General features: G+C 36.7%; 3 protein-coding genes across 20 annotated transcripts in view; 1 reads left to right on the top strand and 2 right to left on the bottom strand.

The window, feature by feature from the left end:
* The window catches only part of LOC118263581 (MAP kinase-activating death domain protein), a 29,074-nt gene extending 24,724 nt beyond the window's left edge, over positions 1 to 4,350 (bottom strand). For all 14 annotated transcript variants that reach the window (XR_007707289.1, XM_050705360.1, XM_050705362.1 and 11 more), the window contains exon 1: positions 4,183 to 4,350. The gene's annotated coding sequence lies outside the window, so the exon portion shown is untranslated. The remainder of the gene's footprint in view (positions 1 to 4,182) is intronic.
* Positions 4,351 to 4,710: 360 nt separating this feature from the next.
* On the bottom strand, positions 4,711 to 13,970 carry LOC118263584 (probable glutamine--tRNA ligase). Its single transcript, XM_050705371.1, has 12 exons — positions 13,748 to 13,970; positions 13,234 to 13,632; positions 13,023 to 13,131; positions 12,522 to 12,908; positions 12,141 to 12,328; positions 9,005 to 9,231; positions 8,483 to 8,619; positions 7,934 to 8,105; positions 6,683 to 6,920; positions 6,277 to 6,422; positions 5,269 to 5,458; positions 4,711 to 4,828 (listed from the first exon to the last, which is right to left on the bottom strand). The coding sequence occupies exons 1-12, from the start codon at positions 13,862 to 13,864 to the stop codon at positions 4,781 to 4,783; spliced, it is 2,358 nt and encodes a 785-aa protein (XP_050561328.1). The 5' UTR covers positions 13,865 to 13,970; the 3' UTR covers positions 4,711 to 4,780.
* Positions 13,971 to 21,169: 7,199 nt separating this feature from the next.
* The window catches only part of LOC118263825 (ras-related and estrogen-regulated growth inhibitor), a 27,754-nt gene continuing 22,786 nt past the window's right edge, over positions 21,170 to 26,137 (top strand). For all 5 annotated transcript variants that reach the window (XM_050705373.1, XM_050705372.1, XM_050705374.1 and 2 more), the window contains exon 1: positions 21,170 to 21,425. The gene's annotated coding sequence lies outside the window, so the exon portion shown is untranslated. The remainder of the gene's footprint in view (positions 21,426 to 26,137) is intronic.

The raw sequence follows: 26,137 nt of genomic DNA, 5'->3' as shown, positions 1-26,137 counted from the left end.
GGGTTCAGAATTGTTGGCTTTTATATGTGATGACATTAAACTAAATCTGGTTACGAATAAGCCGTATAAGCCTCCACCCAACCTAAAAGGGAAAAGGGTCACAAAAACGTATTAGGTGAATTAGATTATATACGCTGAAAAAATGTCAACCACAAATTCCTACGATACAAATGGTTATTTAATATTTCTTTTATTCAAAACAAAAATATCTAAATTGGTGTTTGGACTATCACCCGTACGTGGAATAGAAGAAAATCAATACGTTTGTCAGACATTCTCAAGCCCGCTTACGTACATATGTATACATATACTGTATTACCCAAATCTAACTATGTTTTCATAGTAGAACTTTAGTTTCCAATCGAATATTCAATAAGATGAACTAATCAAAATAAAACTCTACTTGATCAAGGCTAAGTAAATCTTGGCTGAGAATAAATAGGCTGTTTCAATAATAAATATTGTTTCATCTAGGTATAACATACATCAGCAATGGGCAATCGCATATTGAAAAAAAAAAAAAACATACTAACAGCCGAACATAGTACCTCCTCCTTTTTGTGAAGTCGGTACAATAAGTTTAGTTTACATTTCATTATTTTGTAATATTAAATTTAGTTTTATATTAGGTAAGTAGGTATATTTCATTTCATGATTGATATTGATATAAGGCGTCACGTATAAAAATCCATTAATATTAGATGAGGTTTCCTAGACGCTAGTCTCAATAACCGATATATCTTTCGATAGATTCGGTTTCCAGGAAATATAATTTAGACATGTAACTTTAGTACGAGTAATTGCTAGCATACTATACTTGGTCACTGATTTTCACGACGTAAATAGCATAAATATAATAGATATTTGACAAAACGTTGGGTAACGAAGATAAACAATTATCTTCTTTGGTAAATAATAACCTAGCCTAAGCATTAAAACTATGATGTAGATAGGTCACGCAACTATTTCTAGACACAAAGACATGTTCGTAATTAAATGTCTGGACTAAAATTCTTAACTGATTGCGAAAGTTCTTTGATAAACATTTAAGTTTATTAAGTAAATACAATTACCTACATATTTATGTAGCTAACGTTAGTCACGTTTAATTACTGGAGATTTAATTAAATATCTTAAACTTTCTAGGAGTCATCGCATTCTCAGAATGAAAGGTCACTTCTACGCATCTCTTTGCGTTTGTCACTCTATGAAGGTTTAATCAAGGTTTCGTAGGTAGACCTTTTACGTTTCGTCAATGGGAAGCCGTAGTCGGGTGAGCAGATGCTCAGACTACGCTTATCCCTAAAGTGTGTACACATGTATAGTAACATGAACTTCAGTTAATAATGAGTCTCATATATCGAGCACGATTCCAATCTCCATGATTATCTGTTTAAGGAAAATTTTCCGACATAGAAACCCTAGACTCCAGAATACATCAGGTCGCAAGCGTAGAGCTATTACTTTAGCTTTCAACGCACCATTTGTCACTTGGCTCGTCTAACAAATTACAACTGCCAGTCACGCCCTTCTTCCCCGAAGTCTTAAGAACGTTACAATACAACCGACATTTTGTGTTAAGGTTCGTCTCATACGACAAGGGTTGCCAAGGAAAAGGTCGTCCCCTGGGAAGACATTTAACCGTATTTCTATCAAATAAAATGATCTTCTTATTGGTTTTAATGGCCGCTCCCATAAAAGATCGTAAATTGAGACGAAATATCAAACCTCCTTAGTCGAGGTCGTCCCTAATGATATTTTATCGTTTCATTTTTCATTATTCTGAGGTAAACTTCGCTCAAATATTAAGGTTACTGTATAAACGATTTTATTACTACGAAGAATTTAATATTGTAGAGGCTGAGTTTTCATTATTTTATACAAATCGATGTAAACTGAGAACAAGCGTCTAAGTTGGCTTGGTAATTTAATAGATATCTAAATAGCACCCTACGTGAGACCGGATTATTCAAACCAAAATTACTAACTAACAATTTACAAAATTATTGAACCTGATCCACAGCAACGCCGCCGTCGTCGATAGAAAATATTTATTTATTTATACACATGGAAAACGACACGGCTGTACGATTTGATTAAAAATAATGTGATATGTGACAAAAAGCCCACTACAGGTTTTCAGGATCAGTAATAGAGAAAAGAATAGCAAGCATATTTTGTCATATTATAGTAGATAGGTACTTTAGGTTTAGGTAGTACCCGAATAACAGGTAGCTGAACCTTTTTACTTCAGGGACTGTTTGCATTGTGGAACTCAATATTTCTTGGTCAATAAATTATTCGAGTACGAAGGGACCATCCAACGAGAGTGATGGGTTTGAAAGCCGGTACCTAATCAAACTGCCTACTGACGCTATATCTCTCTGTAACCGCTCGTGCCTGTAATTGGCAGCTCAAATGACGTGCCCCATTACTTGATTACCAAAGGACTAATGAAAAGGTCTTTAACTAGGTTTTCCACACCCTTTTAATTTACTTAGCAGGAGTGTTTAACAATAAATATAACGTTCATCTTTGATGAGATATTACTTGTTCGTAAGTATTTGGAAGTTGTGAAAGTATTTCCAATGAAATGACCAACCCCTCCGGAAAATCCCAGTGCAAGTGGGTGGTAACCAATTTAAATTAAATGTCATCTACTTAAAATGTATTAGACGTAACTTCTGTAACAGCTAATTGATTCGATCAGTTTAAAAATAAGATACAATAAAATGCTACGAAGTTTGCTACGAAACTTGCTACGGCGTAGGCACTCTACGTAACGATTGAAATTAATTTTATTTTGAGTTTGGATGTTAATGAATGTTAATATCAGAAAGAGATTTAGTATCGTTTTAACGTTAATTTATTGGAGAGGTCCAGTAGTGAACGAAAACGATCTGATGATGATTTAGAAACAAAAATTTAGAAATTAGTTATCACAATTAAATGCTACAAAGATTGAAGTTGCAAAAATTCTTCTCTAAATAGATAACTTACACCAGTTTCAAAAAACGATATATCTCTACATTAAAACCAATTCTGTGTAGTTACTTCGTAATTTCGACATCAATTTGACCTTGTTTAATCTAAACCCATGTACGTAGGTATTTGTGCGTGTATTTCAGTAGGACAAACATTGCATGGTGTGAAAGTGTATGGAGATATGCAAATCGCGTTCCATTTAAGTAATCGAACCAGCATTTTGTGTGATGTCGCTACAGCTGATAACAGAAGATAAGCTCCAGTGGCTCGCGACTAAACTACTGCGAATATTTATTTTAATTTAACTGTATTCTAATTTAACTGTATAGTGGTTTATTAAAATACCGGGACTGTAGTTTTATGTTACTGGCCGTGAATTTACGTGTATCGTTACAAATTAGTCAATTTAAGGTATTTTGAAAGGAATTTGTAATGGTTATAAGCGCAATTACGTTGATTTAAGTGCTTATAATAAAATGGGGAATCATATTTATGTATATACTATTTTACAGCGAAAATAATTCTTATACGAAAGAGTATAGAGGGATTATTTTTGTAGTATTTATAGTTTGATACCAAGTGAGTATATTCAAAACGTTTGTAGACATTAACAGTTATAAAAGCGCCTACAAAACATAGATTAGCTTGGCTTACAATAACAAACATTAAACTTGAAGTACTTATTGTTAAGTGATCTAACTAATCAATAACAGTCATGTTATACCTATAGGGTGAACTAGATACTCAGTTATAACGAGGTAGGGAAGGCCGCTCCTACTAACCGAAGAGTTTCAAACTGACAGTAGCTGTATAGACATATATGTATGACAGTGCTGATACTAGTAATAGAAAACTCTAAGATTGTATCTAGACACATCCTGTACTTAACTATTAGATACAGTGATTCAATAAATACGAGGACCAACCTACCGATTAGTACATAGGTATAAAGCAGTAGGTACAACTCTCAAGGTGACAGGGCCTCTACGTGTGTCAGTAAATTTATTCTCTACCAGGAAAATAGATCTAAACTTTTAATATTTCACTAGGTTACGTCACACACACGTCAACATGACGCACTTGAACCACTTTCCACCGGTCCATGGTAATGAACATCGTAGGGCCAACCAGATACCCACAGGGGAATTAAATGTAGGAACACGGTACGGTAATGTAAGTAGACAAACTAGGGCTTACCTTAAGTTTACATGAGGTTGTATTGTTTCTACATCGTAAGCACGTCGCGCGCAATAACGTGATATCGTGCGTGTCGGGTTTTAGTACGAGATGTAACCGCGTCGTAGTGCATATCGCGGGATGGCGGAGGCGAGTGGAGTGGCATGCGCGGCCGCCCACGCTCGATACGCGCCGCGCCGTCGCCCTGCGCGCTACCCACCCCACCCCTGCTACCACAGCTACCCATTCCATACACCAGCTCCGTTGTTTCACTTTCACAAAAACTTCACAATACATTGCGCTGTAACTTCTAATGTAATGAAGTCTTTTCAAAGGATTTACAACGGAAAATTCAATGGAAAGCTTTCAGTTCCCGAATTTCGCGCTTATACGATTTAGCTTTACGTAAGTAGTTGAAGGTATCGGTTACCCTTGGACAGAGGTGCAGCTGATGATACCCGAGTGTATTTATGTGACACTTGTAGAATGTAAGATTTTACCACAATACTATCTGATACGATTTATGATTTTTGGAAATAAAATACATCATTTTATAAATATGTAAACCAATTTTTATTAGATAAAATTGTTTTTACAATGAAATAAATAATTATGTTTTCTATTTTCCGGTATCTTCTTTGAGAGAAACCGTTCTGTTGAACACCAACTGTAACATAAGAAAAACATAAAATGTTACATTAGGAAATATTAAGAACACTTCAAAAAACAAATTTCTCTCTACCTACAAAACGAAAGGTACCAAAATAGGTACTTACTAGCACACTGGCGTCTTGTTTGCGGATGATGCAACTATTTTAATGGCCAAAATGGCAGATCAATACTAACTATCGTCTGTATCTATTCGAGGGTGGTCTAGTTGAATTCTTGCCAAGTTATTTATATTGCGACCCTATTTGTAAAGAACCTCAAAAGAGGTTTTATTAAGAGACTATTTTCAAAAATCGAATAGATTCAAACGATTATTGAATATCTGTAAAATGTAGCATTTAAGAATAAAAAATAACGCGAACACCAATAAAACCAAAAAATGAAACGAAAAGAAAGCACAAAACTTAAAACAGTCACACAAATATAATAAGAACTTACGTGATTACTCGTTGAATCAGGATCTACTGAGAAGAATCCAATTCTTTCGAATTGGAACTTGTCATATACTTTGGCACTGGTGAGTGAAGAGTCAGCATAGGCCTTCACGACCCTCAGGCTGTCTTTGCGACAATCAGAGAGGAAACCACCAGGCACCTCGCTTGGATCCTCCGGGTTCTTGTGTAGGAATCTAAGAAAAAGAAAAACCGGTCATTTCCGAATATTTTTTCATCACTAATGGAGTACTTTCAGACTTTCTCTGACATACTCATTTCTTAGCTTATCTACCCTTGTCATAGCAGACGTTCACCTAAACCTTTTAAACTGTGCAGAATGCTATCTTTTTCATTCCATCTTTTTTATAGTCTAGCATTCAGAAAGTCAGGCTTATAAAGAATTGTAAAGTTTATCTTATTTTTTGCGCTCAAAATAAAGTTTTGGAGTAGGAGTTTACTACGTCATTTGTGGTAAGTATAAAATATACAGACGTGACGTCATCCGATGTTTCGCGTCATTGACGATTTCGAATCTTGTGACGTAAAATACATAGAATAACGGGTTATATAACGGACTGAAAAAAGTACTCCAGTTACGTCAGAGGAAAATGCTCTTATACCTGTAAACAATAATTATTTTTGCTTGCCCTTGTTTTCAAAGATAACACGAGTCATCGAAAACAATTTCGGCTTCGTCTCATCTCGTCGTCAGCTGTCACCCTTTCTCTTCCATCCATTTACCTACATACTAGTGCTACGTAATAATCGTTAAACTACGTACTATTTGCACTTTAGTGCTTGATCAGGATTAACCATTTGATTTGGTTTTGATTTACAGAATGGGATAACTCAAGTTAATTTTTCAATGACGCGTTAGTTTATAATAACTCTTCGAAAACAGAATTGAGCGGGAAGTAATGTCTATGGGCAATAAATAGTAATGATACCCTTGCATTCGAACAGCCCCTGTACGTATTTATAATATGACAAGAAAAATGATATATGTACTTACAACGACTCGTACAGCCTGACTTCAATAGTGACGGGCTCAGAGACCCAATGAATGAAAGCCCTGGGTTTCGGTGCTGTTTCACTGCTCTCCACGGAACATTCCAAGTCGGTGATTCTGCCACGGTTGTCCTTGTTCACTTTCAAAACCTGGATTAAAGTATTTTTAATAGTTTGGAAAATGTTTTCTCGATTATGAAAATGTCTTTGCTACTCAATTTTAAATTGTACTCGATTACATTTTGTTAAGTATTTGTAGTGAGAAATATTTCTGAGAGTGTCGTAAAATTAAGTTTTTGAAAGTGTTGAAAATAAGGTTGTAAGTTTAATCGATATACCTAAACTTCTTTACCCTAAAAACAAAATGTTCTCCCACAATTCTATACCCGCTAACCATAGTATAGTCTTACCGTAAGAACATAGCCAGCATGCCTAAGCCCCACTGTCTGATTGGGAGTCAACCGCCGGTATCCAGCCTCGGGAACCTCCTTAAAGTCGGAGGCCTCGATGTAAAGAACTCTATTAAGCTTTACGTTGTGCTGCCCTCTAGTGGGTTCACTTGGGAAGTCTGGTACAGGGATCTCTAAGCTGCCTTCGTGTGGGTAATTTGTTATTGTGATCTTAAGCGGTTCTAGTGTTACCATCGTTCTGAAACAATTTAATAATTTTATAAATACGACTAATGATATTATTAACAGAATATTTACCGCCTACACTATTCCTAGAACATATATCATGAAAGCAAAGAAGAACAGGGTGTTTATAAGTCTGTTTTTCTTCGGTAGTAGTTACTGACAAAAGTAATTATTAAAACAAATAAAAATCGTTAATGTTACATAATGTCCGGTATTTAAATAATAGTTTGTCATACTTTCAGTGGTTCATTTCAACAGGCTAATTTAGCTCTTGATAAAAGGCTCACTAAAGTTTATTTATAAACATACCAAGACAACTTGCAACAAAATGTAATTTCCCAGTGCAAATTTGGCCCTATCATGAGCATAAGAGGAAATATCAATAGCAACCTTCAAATAACATTACATGTCATGTTAAACTGCTAATGTGAAACATTCCTGATAACGCTATCAGTTAGGATTATGACAGAGTGTCCTTTAAAAGTTTTACGTAGGTATAATTTGAATAAGCGATAGCCAAACGGGATAGGATACACACAAGTAGCTTTAAATAACTGCTAACTTTCTATGAAAACCCTTTCACATACAAAAAGAGTAAGAATATAGAAAGTCCAATAAAAACGACAACAAACACATAAAGCCGTCTCGTGGTGAAACATTATCATATTATATATCCCAGACTTTTTTCTGTATACTAATTATATTTTTATTGGGAAAACCCTCCAGGACTTTTTATCTGACCTTGAGCCTTGAGGATCGAACAATCGTTTATTCAAAACACTGAAGCAGTTGAGCAGTAAGGCATTCAGTAATACGCTACGCAATAAAGACAGTTACTCATGTTTTTGAGATGCCGTCGGACGGCTAATACAGTACCGAAACAATAAAACCCTATAGGTACTTCATTGATTGGGTGCCTTTTTGGTTGTACCTACGTACTTTCCTGTCTGACCGAAAATACATTTACTAGCAAGATATTGGGTGGGTTTGCTCCATTGAAAAATACATTTTCCTAGGCTCACTTACCTGGGAGCTGTATTGTTAAGTACGTCTCTGATACTGGCGTCTAACATGGCGGGGTCCACGGCACCCACGGCGCCGGTGACGCCGAGTCCCGCGCAGAACGTGTTGATGGCCTCGGAGGGGACGCCGCGGCGACGCAGCGCTGTCAGCGTGTACAGTCTCGGGTCATCCCAATCTGTGCAAAAAGAAATAGGATTCCATTATATTCATGCCATCCTTAAATGCTTAATTTCAGTTGCGGTGAGTAATTTCAATAGAGCCTAGCTTACGTCTTCAAATGCTTCTCTAGGCAATAAGTCTCGTGCAGTTAACCAAATAATATAAGAAACAGTACTCGGTCAAACCAACTACATGACTTGTAAGACGTAATTGGCAATCATAACATAACTGGTAAACAAGTGAGTGTTACCTGTACGTGACGCATATGCGGCGCCGGCATATGTGAATCCTTACAGGATACGAATGGCGTGTGAGTACACTAGTAGATACCATAATGATACTGTTTTCTTCAACAAACAAATACAATAAATATTTTCAAGAACAGTTACTTACCATTAACAATTTTCTCTTCAATGAGTTTAGCAATTTTCCTCTTGGACACTACAGTGTAGTTGACATTGAGACGGCCGTATTCCCACTGCACGGGGCAGTAGATTCCGAGCGCATTGCACAACCAATAATATGAGGACCTGAAAATATAAAATAAATAATTATTATTGATTGGTTCTAGTGTTTTATTTGCCAACTTCTTTTGTCGCTTTCTCTAATCTAAACCACTAAACCACATGAAGAGTTCAGTATTAAAATCTCCAGGAGTTGACTTATTAAGTTAGAGTCTCTGAAGAAATGATCAGTATGTACTAGGAGTTTTGATAAGCTTAATGAATGGTTCACTCTATTTCAAAGGACCAACTTAGCAATCGATCGACCCACTATTGTGAAATGTCGCGAGTTGGATCCCACATTTAACAATTATTTGTGTATTCCAAAATGTTGCTCTAGGTTTTGAGTGTGGTGATGATATAGGAAAAACAATATCAATCAGTAATATAAAGTTAAGAAATAGCTACTAACCTTCTAGACTGGAACTCCTTGGTACACAATGAATGGGTGATGTGCTCAATACTGTCACACAGACAGTGAGTGTAATCGTAAGTAGGGTAGATGCACCACTTGTTGCCAGTGCGATGGTGAGGCTTAAACCTTATTCTGTAAGCTACAGGGTCCTGTTTGCCCTCCTCAAGAGTAATCTTCATACGTAATGTTGCGTCCCCTTCGTCGATTTTGCCATTTTTCATGTCCTGTAATATTTTAAGTACATTTTATTTTATGTTACATATTAAGGCGCGGTGAATAGACAACTTTTATGTATTTGAGGGGGTGAAGCAGGTGAAGTGGGTCTCGTGTACTGAGGGGTGCACCGTGCAAATGTCATTGATACGCGTATTCCATTTTATTTAGGTGCGTAATTTCGCTACTATAGTTTCATGGACGAGTGGCCCAGTGCGTTGCTGTCTAGATTCGCGTTCCGTGATCCTTAAGATCGAATCTCATTACTCATATTAGTTTTTGTTTTCTTATTTTTTCAATATTAAGTTGTATACATTTTTATTTTATTTTTATTTATTTTTTTATTATTTTTTTTATGACTAAAACCGAAATCGAACAATAATTTACACAAACTTACTACTACTATAGTTTTTGCGCTAGTGACAGTTGCCTGTATGTCGTTGACGTCTCTCAGTACCACATGATTAGGGATGGACATTAGAAAGATCTTTTTTTATCGCTATCGATACTCGCAGCATACATTGAATTCTCTTTAATTTTGTTATTAAAGTGTGTTGTTTAGTTGTGCAGTTTATCTGCGTGTATATAATGTCAATATACAGATACAGATTCAGATGATCCTGACTCAGATAATAATATGAGTTTGGACGAATAAAAAGTAAATAATTTTTCTTAGCAACTTTTTAACCCATCTTATAATGTTCCGTTGTTTCATCAACATAATTAAGGGTTTTTTAAAAATAAAAATTGAACTACGCACAATATTTGTTTTCTATTCCAAAAAATCATCGACTTCCTATCCAAATCCATCATAGCAGTACATCTCATCACTAAACACGTCTATGGTGTTACGTATCGCGTCTGTATCGCTACAAACGCGCGTCGACGGCGCTTTTAAAAAACGTGGTGTGCATAGGCACTGCGTCTAAGGAGACGCAGTAGGCACTAATCTTTTAAAAACTAAAAAGGGACAGGAGGATATATAAATAAAACACAAATATTAGTATAAAATATGTATTATTCATCTTCAATAATTAGGAGAATGTCATCAAAGAATTGTGTAGGGGGCGGGGTACCTATGTATATTTTCTTGGTATCTTTCCCAATTGAGATAATGGTAACCATATTATACAGGCTGAGATGCACGCCACTGACGAATAACTGATAAAATCGCCTCATCTTCCAAGACTCTTCTGCCAACAGAGTTACTGCGACCAGTCGCAATCGTACAATTATTTACACAGCGATCCATGTCGTCAATATCCGATTGATAGGCTTAAACAGTTGTCCAAAATAGAGAGTCAGGTAATTTAGAGATGCAAGATCCGTCAAAAGTCCTTTATAAAGCCGAGGTCGTGGGGTTTAACAATAAATTTTGTACATGGAAAATACGTGCGCACTCAGAACGAAACACAACGAACGAGTGTCATCTTTCAATCGGTGACTGACTGATGTCAGACAGAAGTGTTTTAAGAAGTTTAAATCACAGAGTACGTTATACATACATTATTTTACATACATTATTACACAACTTAATTTAAGTTTTCTCGCTTCCCAGATAGAAACAAGTTACCATATTTTGTGATTTCCTTTAGAAAAATATGACGGTTTTTTTAATATACATTTCAACTAGTTAACTGCTGGGCCCAAAAGTCCCCTTCTCTTTTCAAGAATGGTACGGAACGTTACTGAATGTGTCATCTGCACCATGCTACGTGGTAATAGTATATGAAAAAAATAATTGTATTTACATAACTTATAATTCAAATCGATTTCGTACAAAAAAATATACTGACAACCCAACTTAGAAAAAGCTAATTACAAAATAAAATATTACAAACAGCAAAAAGATATGTTAGTGAATGATTATTTTCTGAGCGGCGATTGACACAAACTGACATAGGTCCACCAAGCAGCGCGCCTCAGCGGTCACTGCCGGTCCGCGTAGGAATGAAAGAGAAACGAATAGATGTCATGATCGGACGACATTTTGTTCGATTCGTTCTGAGTTATTTATCATGAATTATATTAATCCTTACAAATATCTCATTTCAATCGACAAATAAATAAGGCAGTTCCCTTTATTATTTTAAATTACGTCACTGTTATTAATTTTATTAAGATATGTTCATAAATAATATAGTTACAATGGCTAGAATTTCAATTTAAATGGTTAGTTTATGATTTTTTTCTATCGAGAAAATTTATAGAAATCGTGTTTTGAAGAAGGTGGTCCATTCATAAAAATGATCAAGATTAACATATTTTTTTTTGTTGCTCTAACATGTAAACATTGGGCAAAAAAACTGTTGAATCAATCCTATTTTGACTATGCACAGCGCCTTAAGGTGGTGTAGACGATACGTTGGGCGAGAGCAGTAAACAATAACATGTTCGAAATGGAAATAATTATTTATTCTGCTACAATGTTTTAATTAAACTAGATTACGCCAGTATTTTCTAACTGATTCCTCTAAGAAAAAACATCGAAACAAATTCAGAGGTCTAAGTATCATCCGAATTCTAGACAATACTAATCCAACATTAATTCTTTGTTATAATCTCAACAAATACAATAAATAAAATAATTAATGAAGATTCAGAAATAATACAGAATATTTAGATATGATCTACATTAAGCCCTCATATATGTATATATAAGACACAATAGAAAACACATTGTATCTTGTGTGAATCTGCATTCTGGCATACCAAGGGTTAAACACTCCAATAATAAACAGCAGGAATTTCAAACATGTATGTTTTACATATATTTTTTCATAGAAATGTTTTGGATCACATGCTGATCCAAAAACTCATCAAGGGTTAAAGCATTTTCAATACATGCATAACTACCTTAATGTATGTGCAACTAATTTAATCGTGGGAATATTTCCAAAAATTACTTTCTAGTAGTTACCTCAAACAGTTGCAAGCTTTCCTCCACTGGCCTATTCCTCCATGGTGAGGGTGGAGGATTGAAGCCCTTGATTTCTTCAGACTTCTGGTGACACACATAAGCAAGGTCTTTCTTGATCAGTTGCACTGCCCACTCATACAGCTGGTTGAAGTAGTCGGACGAGTGAGTAATTTTGTATGGTGTGTAACCTGTAATGATTAATTATTATTGTTATGATAAGTTGTCATAATAATTCCTAGCTTATCATATAATAGTTATATTACACTCTGTCTAATTATAAACAGATATTAAAAATAAATTCCTAAACAGAATACAAAAATAAAAGTTACAATTTATTCCATGGAATTAACACAATTTATTAAAAACATAATAATAGCTCACCTAACCACTCCACCATGTCTTTAATACCAACAAAGAACTTCTCTTCCTCCTTCTCAGGGTTGGTATCATCATACCTCAGGAAGCAGATCCCATCATGAGCAGCAGCATACCCAAAGTTAATGTTAATAGCTTTTGCATGCCCAATGTGCAAGATACCATTGGGCTCTGGAGGGAATCGAGTCCTGACTTTTCCACTGGTTATTTTCAAATGCTCTTCAAGCAAGCGTTTTGTATCATTGGTAACAACATAGCCATCAGATTTAAAGTTTTCTCCGGGAGCATGGAAAGGTAACTTTTTCATTAACTCCGATATAGATGAAGCACCGCCAACATCAAATGCATCACCATTTTCTGTGGCTGGTTTACTAGCGCCTCCTGCTGCAGCAGCTGTAATTAGATATAGAGATTCTATTATTTTTTAAGACACAGATAATATCATAATAATTATTTTATTAAATAACTTAATCTTTTTCAATAAGCATAAATATTTTACATAGTCACCTTCAGCAGGCTTCTTGGCCTTTTTCCCTGCATCACCTTTAGGTTTCTTTTCAGCCTTTGGTACAGGTGCTAAATCAGCTTCAGTCTTTGGACCCAACAGATCTAAAATCTGTAATAAAAACATGAAAAATATTATGTTTTGTAAATATATCTTCTCCAGCTTATAAAGTGTAGATTATTAATGTGGTAAGAGTAATTCTATAAGTCTTACCTGGACATCAACTTCATTTTTGATAGCTTTCCCATCAGCCCAGGGTAAGTCTGTTCGTACTGCTTGCATTACAATACCAGCATTGAATCTGTACCTTTTCTCTAACAATTCTGCTTTATGCTTGGCCATATGCTTCTCCACAGCTTGTTCAACTTGCTCGGGTGTAACCACGACACCTACTCCACAAGCTTTTTCAAATGCTTCACGGTCTACTTTTGCTTCATTGACATGGGTGATTAGATACTCTATGGCTGCTTCCACCCTTATAGTGGAGTCTAGCTTCCCATCGGCTATGAAACCGCATACGAACGGCAACTTGGCAGCTATCTGGGGCTTGATCTTTGTTGCCAGATGGTATATCAACATACCAGCTCCCGTTGGTAACTTTGCCACGTCCACCTATGCAAATAATAGTAAACATTTGAATCTTATTCGAGAATTTAATTCAATTAATTTGGTAATGTCCTTTCTTTTACAAAACCAGGGTAATATCAAGTAAAATGAAAGTACTAACCTCATTGAGTGCGGCGAGTAAATACTTTGTAACATTGGTGTTTTTCAACGTTTCCTTTGCTTTTTGTTCGTTTAAGCCCAAAAGCTTGAACCTTTCAATTGTTTCTTCGGGAGTCATTTTTACTTTTCACGATAAATCTGTGTTTATAATAGAGAAAGTCCACACCGCAAATCTCACTCAGCTGGTAACTGAAATTCAATCCAATGAGATTTTGATAGATGACGACAGAATAGACAGAACTTACGTATGACACATTGACATTTGACAGTGACAGCTTGATCTGTCAAAAAAACTGCGTTCCATTTTAACGATAGCGACTCTATAGATTGAGTATCTTTTAACTTTAGTGCCGCTCAGGACAGGAGGCGACTAACAGAGAAAATGTACCGGAAATTGCAGCCGGTTTCTGGAAATAGATTCACCCCTTACTTTATGGCACTTATAACATAAGACGTAACTGAAGAAGGCGACTCAGGAATTGAAACCAGTACCCCTGGCTGGACCAACAAATGAAAAGGTTTTCGAAAAAAGATCTCTATTAGTACCAAGAGTACCTAAATTTACCCATCCGTGGAACAACATGTCTTTATGGCCAACGAGCGAGACGATTTTATACAGAAGACATTTTTTCAGGAAACCAAATACGTAACTCTATTATAGGTAGAGGTAGGTAACATAGGTGTTAATTAAAAACACCGGTTTACTCACGTGAACTAATCAGGAAAGCTCTAGTTTCGAGTCACAGAGAGACTCTTCTTCATGAGCAAAGCGCGAACGCGGCAACGCGACGTTGCGCAGCCTGCTAATTAGTGTTTGGATTGTATGCCCATCGTGCCCTCTGTTGACAACCACGGGCACTTGCATCTAACTCCAGTGTTTTTAATTAATTTGGTATGTCTCATGACTGTTATTATACGGTTATAATTCTATGTTGTCTGCAGGGGCGTTATTTTCTTTCATCTATCATCGTTTGATATTAACCACGTCATTTGAATTCCCTACAAACAATGCTCGCCTACCTACTTACTGGTGACAAGGACTTATCAAACCGAAAGCGACAACCCATTGATCCGTGAATATAATTGTGAGACACTTGTCTCGTCTTATTAATACCAAGAAGTGTACAGGAGCGAGTAACACCCACGACTTTCTCGGAAATAAAGTTCAACAGATCACATCGCTTAAATTTGTGAACTACATAAATATAATATGATGCCTTTTATTTGGTGGATGGTAAGGTAGATGTGTCATCAAAAATCCACGATAGAACTGCTAGCTGGAGAATGGGCCTCTACTACATAATCACCATAATCCAAATCCACACTTATCAAGCGAGTTAGTGATCATAATTTAAAAGGTACATTCACAAAAAAAAAATTGAGAGGTAGGAACACGTAACAGACAGAGACAAATACCGATTCTAGATTCCGTGTTTGTATTTTTTTATTGTGAGTAGGATGTTAAGGCACTATTGCCGAGAATTTTCGACGAATTCCTTAATGGAATGCCAATGTGTCAAATATCAATGCTACGTGCTTACGTAGGTACGAGGAGGTACATGCTTAGATATATTGCTTAGTTATCTAACAGGGAATTCCAAAAACTCGGCGCAGAATATTAAATTCAACCTGATATCTCTTTGGTGAGTGGGAACTATGATGATGGATGATGTCGATAGTATATTTATATGTACATATAGACAAAGCCTTAAAGATTGATTGCTAGTTTTCCTAACATAGTACGTAGGTATATAGAGCCTTAATTTTATTACCCAGAATACCTAATATCTAATTCGCGACCAATCGACTAACGATGAATTGTACTTAGGCTTATTATGTGAGTATACGAAGATAAATAAAGCGAAGGTCAGGCTGAGGTAACCGATACCCATCATTATGATCTTGTGTAGTGTGCAGAGCTATAATAAATAAGTAGCAACGTAATTATCTACGCAAGTATCTATGTAGATGTACCGTTTATCGTTTGGTCGTAGACGTTAAATTAATCCTTTTACGGAATTTAACCTTTTGTAAATTGGACTCCAGAAAATCCTTCTTAAGCGCCATCGACTGAATGATAATAATACCTACTTATTAATATGCTCCCAGTGGGCACAGTTTTTTGCTGATGATTTCAATCATCAGAAAAGCCAAAGAGTAATGTATTGTGCCCACTGCCCAAAGTGTCACGTTTGTCACTACCTACTATCGATAATAATCAATAACCCGAAATTTATATTTAATCACACAAAGTAACGACTTTCGCGTTACTGATAAATGGCTATAATAACGTGGCCGCACATTAAGAGTGAGTGATAAGCAGATAATAATTGATGAGGCCAAAGATCGATACCTGTTGCTATTGCCTATTATTGCCCGACGGTATTTTGTATGCAAAATTAATGAAATTGTTCGTTATTACATGTCCAGAGACGATAAGAAAGAACCGTGGGATGGAACAGCTGGCGACATGGTTCCCTAGTAGGTATCCGTATACCATTACCAACTGAAACAATGCGTAGCTCGTTAACGTTATCAATGGTTCTAAAAATGTGTTAGGTTTGGGTTAGGTTTGGGTCAGGTCAAACCTACTCGCGTCTAACCTAACCCAAACCTAACCCAAACCTAACCCAGCAACAAGCCAATGCCGCTCTCGAGCATGTGCGTGCATGGGATGTCAAAAATAAGCTCAAATTTGCACCACACAAAACCAGTGCCATGGTCATTACACGCAAGCTAAAATATGACACTCCTCGCCTGACCATGGGCGGGATCGACATTGGCATGTCCAAGGAAGTGAAGATACTGGGACTGACGATAGACGCAGGCCTCACCTTCAACTCTCACGTTGCCGGCGCATGTAAAAAAGCAATTGCTTTTTACAAGCACCTTGCCAGATCTGCACGTGTGAGTTGGGGACTGCACCCAGAGGTCGTGCGTTCGATCTACACCGCCGCCATCGAACCTATAGTGCTGTACGCCGCGAGTGTCAGCCGCGGACGGGCGCCAGCCGTGAACAAATTGGGGACGCTCAGAAGCTCTGCAGAGCCCATCGCACGGTCTCCCTGCACTCGGCCCTCTTGCTGGCGGGGATACTCCCCCTCGATCTTCGAGTGCGTGAAGCTGCTTCACTGTACGAAGCAAAGAGGGGGCTGCCCCATTCAGCATTAGGGAATCGGGACATAGAAACAATGACAAGTGCGATGGACTTCCCCCACCCAGCCGAACAGACAACTGTAGAGTTCAGTAGCCTGGTAGACGAGAAACAATCATAAACCACGCCTTTAATTACGACGTGAGAATCTTCACGGACGGCAGCAAGATCGAGGGCAAAGTCGGCGCGGCGCTATCTTTGTGGGATAGTGCCACCGAAATTAAGTCGAAAAAACTTGTACTGTCGTCCTACTGTACCGTGTACCAGGCGGAACTGTTGGCACTACAGAGAGCAGCCTGGGGGCGCTCAACAGCGACAAAACCACGTTCTGCATATTCAGTGACTCGATGGCGGCGCTGCAAACTGTCGCCAACCCTACCTCCCCCCATCCTTTGGCAGTGGAAACAAGAAATGCTCTCCGCCACTGCGCCTCCCAGAATAAGAGAGTTTCCTTGTTCTGGATAAAAGCCCACGCAGGTTTGGAGTGAAATGAAAGGGCCGACTACCTGGCGAAGGAAGCAGCGCTGCGATCGAAGAGGAGGCCGGATTATGACCGATGCCCGGTCTCATTCGTCAGAGGGAGAATCCGTATGGACACGATCAACGAGTGGGACGCGAGGTATAAATCCGGTGACACCGCCTCAATCACCAAGATATTCTTCCCCAGTGCAGCCGCGGCGTATAGCACTGTAAGGAAAATTGAAACCAGCAGCATCACCACCCAGCTGTTCACCGGGCACGGTGGATTCTCCGAATACTTGTACCGTTTCAAGCTTCGGGGGAATCCATCGTGTCTCTGCGACTCCGCCGTGGAGGAGACTGTCCCGCACGTGATATTCGCGTGTCCGGTGTACGCGCGTGCCAGACATTAACAGCGCCTGGAAGGAGAAAAGTTTATTCCACAAGACATTCACGAGCATATCAAGAAGACCAAGACAAGAAATGTAGTACTTGACTTCTGTAAACATGGCATCAGTCAAGTAATTGCAAAAAACAAAACATAGCCAAATATATACTTAAGACATATTTACAATTTACACTCAACTAACACTACTAATATTATATCAATTGTTAAGAAAGAAACTACTTTGTTACTTACTCTGCACTTTATAAAGAAAGAAATGTTAAAAATGTTATCTATGTAAATACTGGCCTTGACCATGTCAGGGGTTTCGGAAACAGCAGGAGGGTTTTTAGCCGGTAAGGTTTGGGTTAGGTTTACTCGTGGGGAGGTGTGAGTTATGAGGATTTTCCCTCCTGCTGTTTGGGTTAACCCAAACCTTAACCCAAACCTAACCCAAACCTAACCCAAACCTAACCCAAACCTAACCCAAACCTAACCCAAACCTAACCCAAACCTAACCCAAACCTAACCCAAACCTAACCCAAACCTAAGTTAAGTAGTTCGTAGTGCGTAGTTATAGCGTGCGTACCAGCGTTTATTCATTACCTTACCTTTTTGTTTTCCATGTTAGAAAGCCTTGTTTATAAAAGGCCAAGGGTTCCGTACGTACCTAGGGTGAAATGTACCTAGATGGAAAAACAAAATAAAGTATTAAAGCGAAAACTCATTTACGTGTAATGCATCAGCAAACAAATTGATGACGTAGATACTACACCTATTTAAATATTTGAATCCCTGGAATCAATTAATTTATGGCATGCGGTCGATTAATCGGCTATAAGCTAAACAACTTATATATATTAAAACAAAATGGTACTAGAAAAATAGACTTTCAATGTTAGGCGTCATTTTTCCCATTATTGAAAACGGCATAACAATCTTTATATAATTTTTTTGAGATCTGACTATACATACTAATACAATATTACAAATGTGAAGCTTTGTCTAAGTGAATGTTTGTCCGTCAATCACGCTGAAACTACTGAACGGATTTTGATAAAATTTGGTGTAGGTACAGACAGGGTATGAGCTGATTTGGGTGACAGGATACTTTTTATACCACATAAAAGAGTGCGAAGCTGCTGCAGAAGCTAGGATGATATATAGTTAGAGCTTATTGGGTACCCATAGCTTAAGAACCACACTACATGATCAATAAGGCCATTACTTAATAATGAGCCCCAAAACACTACGTAGGTAGAACTATATAAAATTGATAATATACTTTTCTGTAATGTAGCGTATTAAAATGCAGATGAACTTGTATACATAAAGGTTAAGTGAGAGTGGAATGGCATTTCGAGACTCTCGAGTAGACGAAAACCGCAAAACAATTCACTGATTCCCACGATTTCAGTACTAACTACAGAACTACCAGTATATTAGAGGTCGATCCTATATAAATTCTTATATTAATACGAGGGTTCAGTTTCCAATAATCTCGAAATGGAATTTAACTATAAAACAAAATCGTTCGTTTGTGGATTAGGTAAGTGAGTGGGTGTAGGTGTTTGGAGGATTTTTAGCGTTTTTGAGACTATTCTTTTTTTAAGAGAAATCGTGAATAGCTTATTGTTAAGTATGTTGTTTGATGGCATTCAACATTGTTTTAATGTAATACCAGTAAGTTCGCTATAGTGAAATTCATGTTCCAAAATTCTAAACACGACTGTCTGTTTATGCCTTAAGGGATAACAGGCGTTGCGTGATTTAAATTCGATTCACAACTATAAACTCGCCTGTATTGACTTGTCCCAGTTTACTGACTTCCTACCTCGTACAAACCACAACAAATAACTAACCCATAAGTTTAACCCGACAAAAACAATTTGAACTAGTTTATAAGATTATCTAAGACTCAATATATTTCATGAGCTACTATTAATATTTCGACACGTTGGAAATATTTTTATGCGTGCGTTTATTAATGTATTTGTTCGTGTATATTCCGCTTTAACTCATATAATATATTTATGTGAACAACAAATCTTTCACCGTTCGCATTCGGAACCCAAGCTCTAATAAAGGTGAGTATTAATTTAGCTTTACGAGGTTTGTTGTGACGTTTCTAGTTATTAGTCAGATAGGTACGAACATGCATTAGGCACTGAACTCATATGTGCTATTATTTGTGTTATCAAGTTTCACGTATGTAAATGTAGGGGCTATCAAATATAACCTATACCTATTTATAAAATATAGATGGTACTTAAGTGATCCTATAGGTACATGGATCCCTTTAAAGTTCAGAAATCGAAACAATAAATAATTCATCTTAAGGTCCAAAAATAAATGCAAACTTTGTTTCACAGAAGTTGGTTGGACTTGGACCTGCCTTGTTGTTAAGCCTCGGGCGAAGAAGAACTTTCATTCATAAGTATTTCTCGCTATAAATTTACAATCAAGTTTGCCAAATAGCTGGCTGAAAGAATCTTCGAAGCTGGTGATGATGATGAAAAAATATCTTTAGCTCTAAGCACATAAACTTCTGGACAGGTTTCTGGTCGAAGTATGGCTACCATAACAGTTTAATACATATAACTTTTCATTCATGTTTTATAGTATAATTTTTGTTCCTAGAGATAGTGAATAAAACCACCTATTTCACTCTCCAACCTCCTTAGGTAGAAGGAGAGTGAAATAGGTTACTTTTTATTTGCTTCAACCATGCGGGCGAAGTCGTGGGCGTAAAATTCGGAATTACTAACATAACAGTTATTTTATCCGAAAATATTTTTACTTAAGTAGCTAACTACGCAGTTATAAGTGACCGAAGTTGAGTTCGAGTTCCCGGTCCAATACTTGGGTTAATTGGGCCCGAGGTATGACAATAGACCCCTATTACGTGGAAATTGTAACGTAAATTGGGTAAAAGTGAGCTCATATGCTGAAAATGCATTATGAACTTAAAGTTCTGCCCACCCCTTAGTAGTAATTAATGTTAGAGGTCTTTGCTGAAAAGTCTGGGATGTTTTAATAACAACAAAAAAATTACACTCTCCTTTAGCCTGGCTTTTGAAATCTTTGAGTAAGTTTTAACAGATAATTTGTTTAAGAAACCCTGTGGTCTGTAAAACATAGACTTAAAAAAATGCAAATATTTTATATCTGTACTGTTGTTAAATCAATTCTATTAAAAATAAATCTAGTATATGTAATTAATTAAAAATGTAAGTAACAGATAGAAAATAAGCCTGTGCAACTCAATTTCCTTATGTTACTAATCCGACTATCTATGGACAAATCTTGTTATTTAAGTGACAGCATCAGATTAAAATGTCGAAACAAAAAGAAATACAAATCCTGGCCAGTATCACGGAGTTCACGCAGCAGCCCTTCGCGAGAGCACGAGAGGGAGGCATCGACAACAATAGTCATTCCAGTGTAGGTCGCGCGCGATCACACCCGCATTCACCGCCGCAGTCACACGATACACAAAACATTCGGAAACGATTATATTTCTATCAACACGTCTCGGAAATTCTCTGCTAATAACCAAGAAACAGTATTCGTTCATATATATTTTATTAAATCATCAAAGTGTGTATTTATAAACTTGTGTTCAAGTGTTTTCAATCTTTTGAGCGGAATATGCATCTTCAATCACTTTTATTTTGAATCGTAAGTATTTTAATAATCTTTGAATTTGTTAGCATATAAAAAGAAAATCAAATAAAATGTATTTTCCTTAAACTTCTTAGAGTTTTGAGGAGAGCTGTAATCTTCACTAATTGGCATCTTCAAAACATTGGAGAAATCTGTACCTAAAACAAAACAAACGCCTTGATGTCGACTCTCAGAGAATTCGCAATTTCATTATAAAGTGGTAAACCGCTTTGTTTTTGTATAGACGCAAGTCTGCTGGCTTTGAACTCTACGGAAATAATTAACATACATAGATAGACACGTACACATAATAATTTATGTTAATAATACTTACCTATATTTAAACAGATACGTGTCGTAACTACTTATAAGTAGGGTTTGATTGAAATCATCATTGGCTTGAGAGTTCCGATAACCTGGTCATTGCCCAGTCCACGTCCAAAGTTAAACTCAAGTAATGCTCTTTGGTATACCTACTCTTTCATCTCTTAGGAAAAGAAATTAAATTAGAAGTCAGTAGTTTAGTAGGTAAAATTTTTGTTTATATATATTTTTTATTACATTGTCATTAGGTCTAAAAGTCTACTACCATTAGATAGGTACTCGTACTCTGTTACTTACTGAGCATAAGGTACCTATTGGGTTCAATTCCTGAATAAGGCAAAATTCGATCTCCAAATTTTGAGTATTACGGTGCGAAGCGCTCTACCCTTCTCTCTCTACCTTTGGCAAGTGAAGAGTAGAGATTACAAGTGAAATAACAAGAAAACTGCAAAAACTACTTGGGTAAATAATTATTATTCAGCTTGCCTACGTATCTGGAATTTTGATATAGAAATAAATTTTAATATAATCATAAGATTTACGGTATAACTAGAAGTACCTAAGAACCTTTTCATCCGCTTACATTTTAATTAAAATTAAAAAGAATCTTACGGATTGGAGATTGGTTTTGACGTCGTCGGCCGGCTCCATTTTCCACGTTGCTTAGATATTGGGGGGTATAATTTAGTTTATTGTTGTCAATATTTCTGAAAATGACCCAATTTATAATCTCGAGCCGTCATTCATCTTCAGCTTAAAATTAATATACAGATACTTAAGAATATTGTTTGGATATTTTTTTATTATCTCATAAAATCGTAGTTTACTTTTACAAGCTTTCGTAATTCGTACCTTTAGCACTTATAAATCCTGAAACATAAATCGTACTTACCTGGATATTATAAACAGGCCGCGCCAACTTACAAAATTATGTTAATTTTTACTTCCTACTCAAACGGACTGAACCGACGGAAAAAAAGTTGAAGAAAAACTAGGTTAAGAATGTTTAAGATTTTTCCTCAGTACAATTTTTAAAGAAAAGCAAATAGGTAGCCGTTCCTTTGAAGTGGAGACGCTATTGAAGTTTCTTGGACTATGCAAAATTTGTAAAAATACTATGTAAATTAGACTAGATAGAGTACTATGTAAATTGATTAAAATGCTACAGCAAAGTCGCACAATTAAAGGATCGGAATTGTTGGAATGAACTGACTTTCTAAGTTACAAACTCAAGTAATTAAATTATGCTGGTTGAAATAGTAACTAAGCGAAGCGACAAATTATTTAGGTAAGTGTATATTCTTGTTCGTTCATTGTAGCCGAGTCCCACTTTTTAAGACGAGCTTCGTAAGAATAGCCAGCGCTTTACTTAAACAAAAAGAGAGCGAGACTGTGCAAACAGAAAAAGAAAAATGAGAAAAACATTTCTACGTAAGACTAGAAAAAGAAAATTAGATAACTTACACTACGAGAATAGTATCTTACACTGCTAACAGCATTTCTGGAAAAAGCTGTTACTTTTCACTTTCTTATTGTGTCAAGTACTAAGAAATATTTTTGATTACTTACCACCACCAAAGAAATACTAAATATTATATTTATGTTTACCACTTATTAATCTTTTCCATCATTTTTTTTCTATTTACCTAAGTATAAGTAAGAATGGAGACAAAAATCAACCGTCTGAAATTCAGTATTCCACAAGGAGCTGAACCATGCCTTGTTTGTTAGAGATACGGATTTCTAACTCCCCAAAATGACTGTCGTAGATCTTAGAATGACAGCCGGGACTAGCCGGCGTAAACCGTAGTGATTCACTGCTTGTCGGAAATACTGCCGTCTTATTAGCTCTAATTTAATTTACTGAAAATCTCAATTGTATTTTAGAGATAGATATTTGACGTGATTATACTTATAAGTGTGTTTCTAGTAGTTTTAAGTTTAAAACATAAAGCCAACAACTTAACAACCCTGTAATATTTTTATAGCAAATTGGTTTTAAAATGCGATAACGAACGAGCGGAACGAAGTGTCGTAGTCCTTAATTGAAGGGAATAAAAAGCTATTAACCTACTAACGTTCTAATAAATATAGACTACAAAATTGACTTTGTAGATAAACAATAATTATTGTTCATTAATTGATTTTAATTAACTTTCATCAAATAAAGTGACAGTTATTTTAACGGGGTGTAGGTAACTATTATTCAAGTTAAAGGTGCACAAAATCAACCGTATGCCGGTTTTCATAGAATTTAAAATCCATTGCACGACGTTTTCTTTGTTGTAAATAGTAAATTCATTCATCACGATTTAGTCCCAGGCGATAGACGATACAGACGTCAGAGACCTATTTCATATCTATGTATGTAAGTGACGTGGAAAACTGATCTGAACTAGATATTCGTATCATTTTTATTGTAGTCTTTACCTATATCAATTTATTTTTCTCTACTTTTTAAATGAATATACAAACATTAGAGGTAACACTCGTGTATCACCTAAACACAATTCTTAATTAGAGTTTAGAAAGATATTTTTAAACAAAAACCGATATCCGAATGGCACCTCAGCCGACCTTGGAGCTAAAATTAGATCCATCACTGTTTCCGACAAAAACGTCTGATCTATGTTTCCCCAATCTTTCCGCAGCTATTTGTTAATTAAATAGTTTGTCCATGTTTCGTTACTTTAGTTATTTATAAACACCCACATATCTACACAGGTGTATTTGGAAAGTTATGTCTCTAGTGGGAAAATGTATCATTTAAAGCAGAAACACAAATAACCATTTGATGAATGAAAAAACCTTCGTGGGTAAACATCACATAATTCGTAGTACCAACTGTACATATAGAGTTAGTAATACATAGTAAAAGCATAAGTAATTTATTTCCACCTGACAGCTCTATATAAATACTTAAGCTAAGACATTCTTTGTGACCCAGTATTTCCTAGCGGGTGTTACGACATTAGTTTTCATCTGAGCTCCTGAAATACAGTCACTCTTCTCTATTACGAGTAAGTATTGAAAGATTTACAATATACTTACAAAATGAAACCTGTTAAACCAAACAAAACCGAAACGGTTTTGTAGGTAGCTTAATTAATTAACTACTTAGAAGGAAATTGGAGAAAATATAGGCTTCACAAAGCGGTATTTTATGCCTAACCATACATATAAGTGTGTGTAGTCTATATACTTACATATTCCTTAATACCTAATTAATTATGAATACGACCTGGTCTAGATTGATATTCCGGCTAACCTCAGGCCTGCTCGTAAGCTTTGTTAAGTACTTACTACTGATACTACCTACTTTAGTAAATATCGTCTTATCCCTAAACTACTTTCTTCAAGCGACTTTGTTCGCGTTGAATAATGACTTCTGGCAAAATTTGAGTTTTTTGAATAAGTATTTTCCAAGGTATATTGCAGGGCTGCATCAAACGTCATCAGAATCTACTCAGTACTTAATTTATGTTTATAGGAAACTAGCTTCTACCAGCGGCTTCGACTGCGGTCCCGTGGGATAAAACGTGTCCTATTCCAGACCATAACTTAGCCCTATTCCAAATAACATGCCTTTTGACGCGATTGAGTAACAAACATATACACAAACAGGACAGACTCCCGGGATTTTACCGTTAGTTCCCATTTTCTTCAGATTTCCGAGATGGAAACTATTTTACGCCCTTTCCCACGTCTCAAACTATTGTTGTACCGTATTTCCCTGAAACACTTTCAATGATTTAAGAGATAGTGAGTGACTCACCTACACTCCTTCTCCTTCTCCTTCTCCTTCTTCTTCTCCTTCTTCTTCTCCTTCTCCTTCTTCTTCTTCTTCTCCTTCTCCTTCTCCTTCTCCTTCTCCTTCTCCTTCTCCTTCTCCTTCTCCTTCTCCTTCTTCTTCTTCTCCTTCTCCTTCTCCTTCTCCTTCTCCTTCTCCTTCTCCTTCTCCTTCTTCTTCTCCTTCTCCTTCTTCTTCTTCTTCTCCTTCTCCTTCTCCTTCTCCTTCTCCTTCTCCTTCTCCTTCTCCTTCTTCTTCTCCTTCTCCTTCTTCTTCTTCTTCTCCTACTCCTTCTCCCTCTCCCTCTCCTACTCCTTCTCCTTCTCCTTCTCCTTCTCCTTCTCCTTCTCCTTCTCCTTCTCCTTCTTCTTCTCCTTCTCCTTCTTCTTCTTCTTCTCCTTCTCCTTCTCCTTCTCCTTCTCCTTCTCCTTCTCCTTCTCCTTCTCCTTCTCCTTCTCCTTCTCCTTCTCCTTCTCCTTCTTCTTCTTCTTCTCCTACTCCTTCTCCTTCTCCTTCTCCTTCTCCTTCTCCTTCTCCTTCTCCTTCTCCTTCTCCTTCTTCTTCTTCTTCTCCTTCTCCCTCTCCCTCTCCTTCTCCTTCTCCTTCTCCCTCT

The sequence above is a fragment of the Spodoptera frugiperda genome, chromosome 27, assembly GCF_023101765.2.
Source record: "Spodoptera frugiperda isolate SF20-4 chromosome 27, AGI-APGP_CSIRO_Sfru_2.0, whole genome shotgun sequence".
Taxonomy (NCBI): Eukaryota; Metazoa; Arthropoda; class Insecta; order Lepidoptera; family Noctuidae; genus Spodoptera; species Spodoptera frugiperda.
This window is presented reverse-complemented; position numbering and strand designations above follow the sequence as displayed.

Bases quoted from the DNA above. Each gene is read 5' to 3' on its own strand.
- LOC118263584 (XM_050705371.1), bottom strand. From the start codon at position 13,864: ATGACTCCCGAAGAAACAATTGAAAGGTTCAAGCTTTTGGGCTTAAAC. The intron at 13,132-13,233 runs GTAAGACTTATA...TTTTTATTACAG, and splicing joins AAAATGAAGTTGATGTCCAG to ATTTTAGATCTGTTGGGTCC. The intron at 12,909-13,022 runs GTGACTATGTAA...ATCTAATTACAG, and splicing joins GGCCAAGAAGCCTGCTGAAG to CTGCTGCAGCAGGAGGCGCT.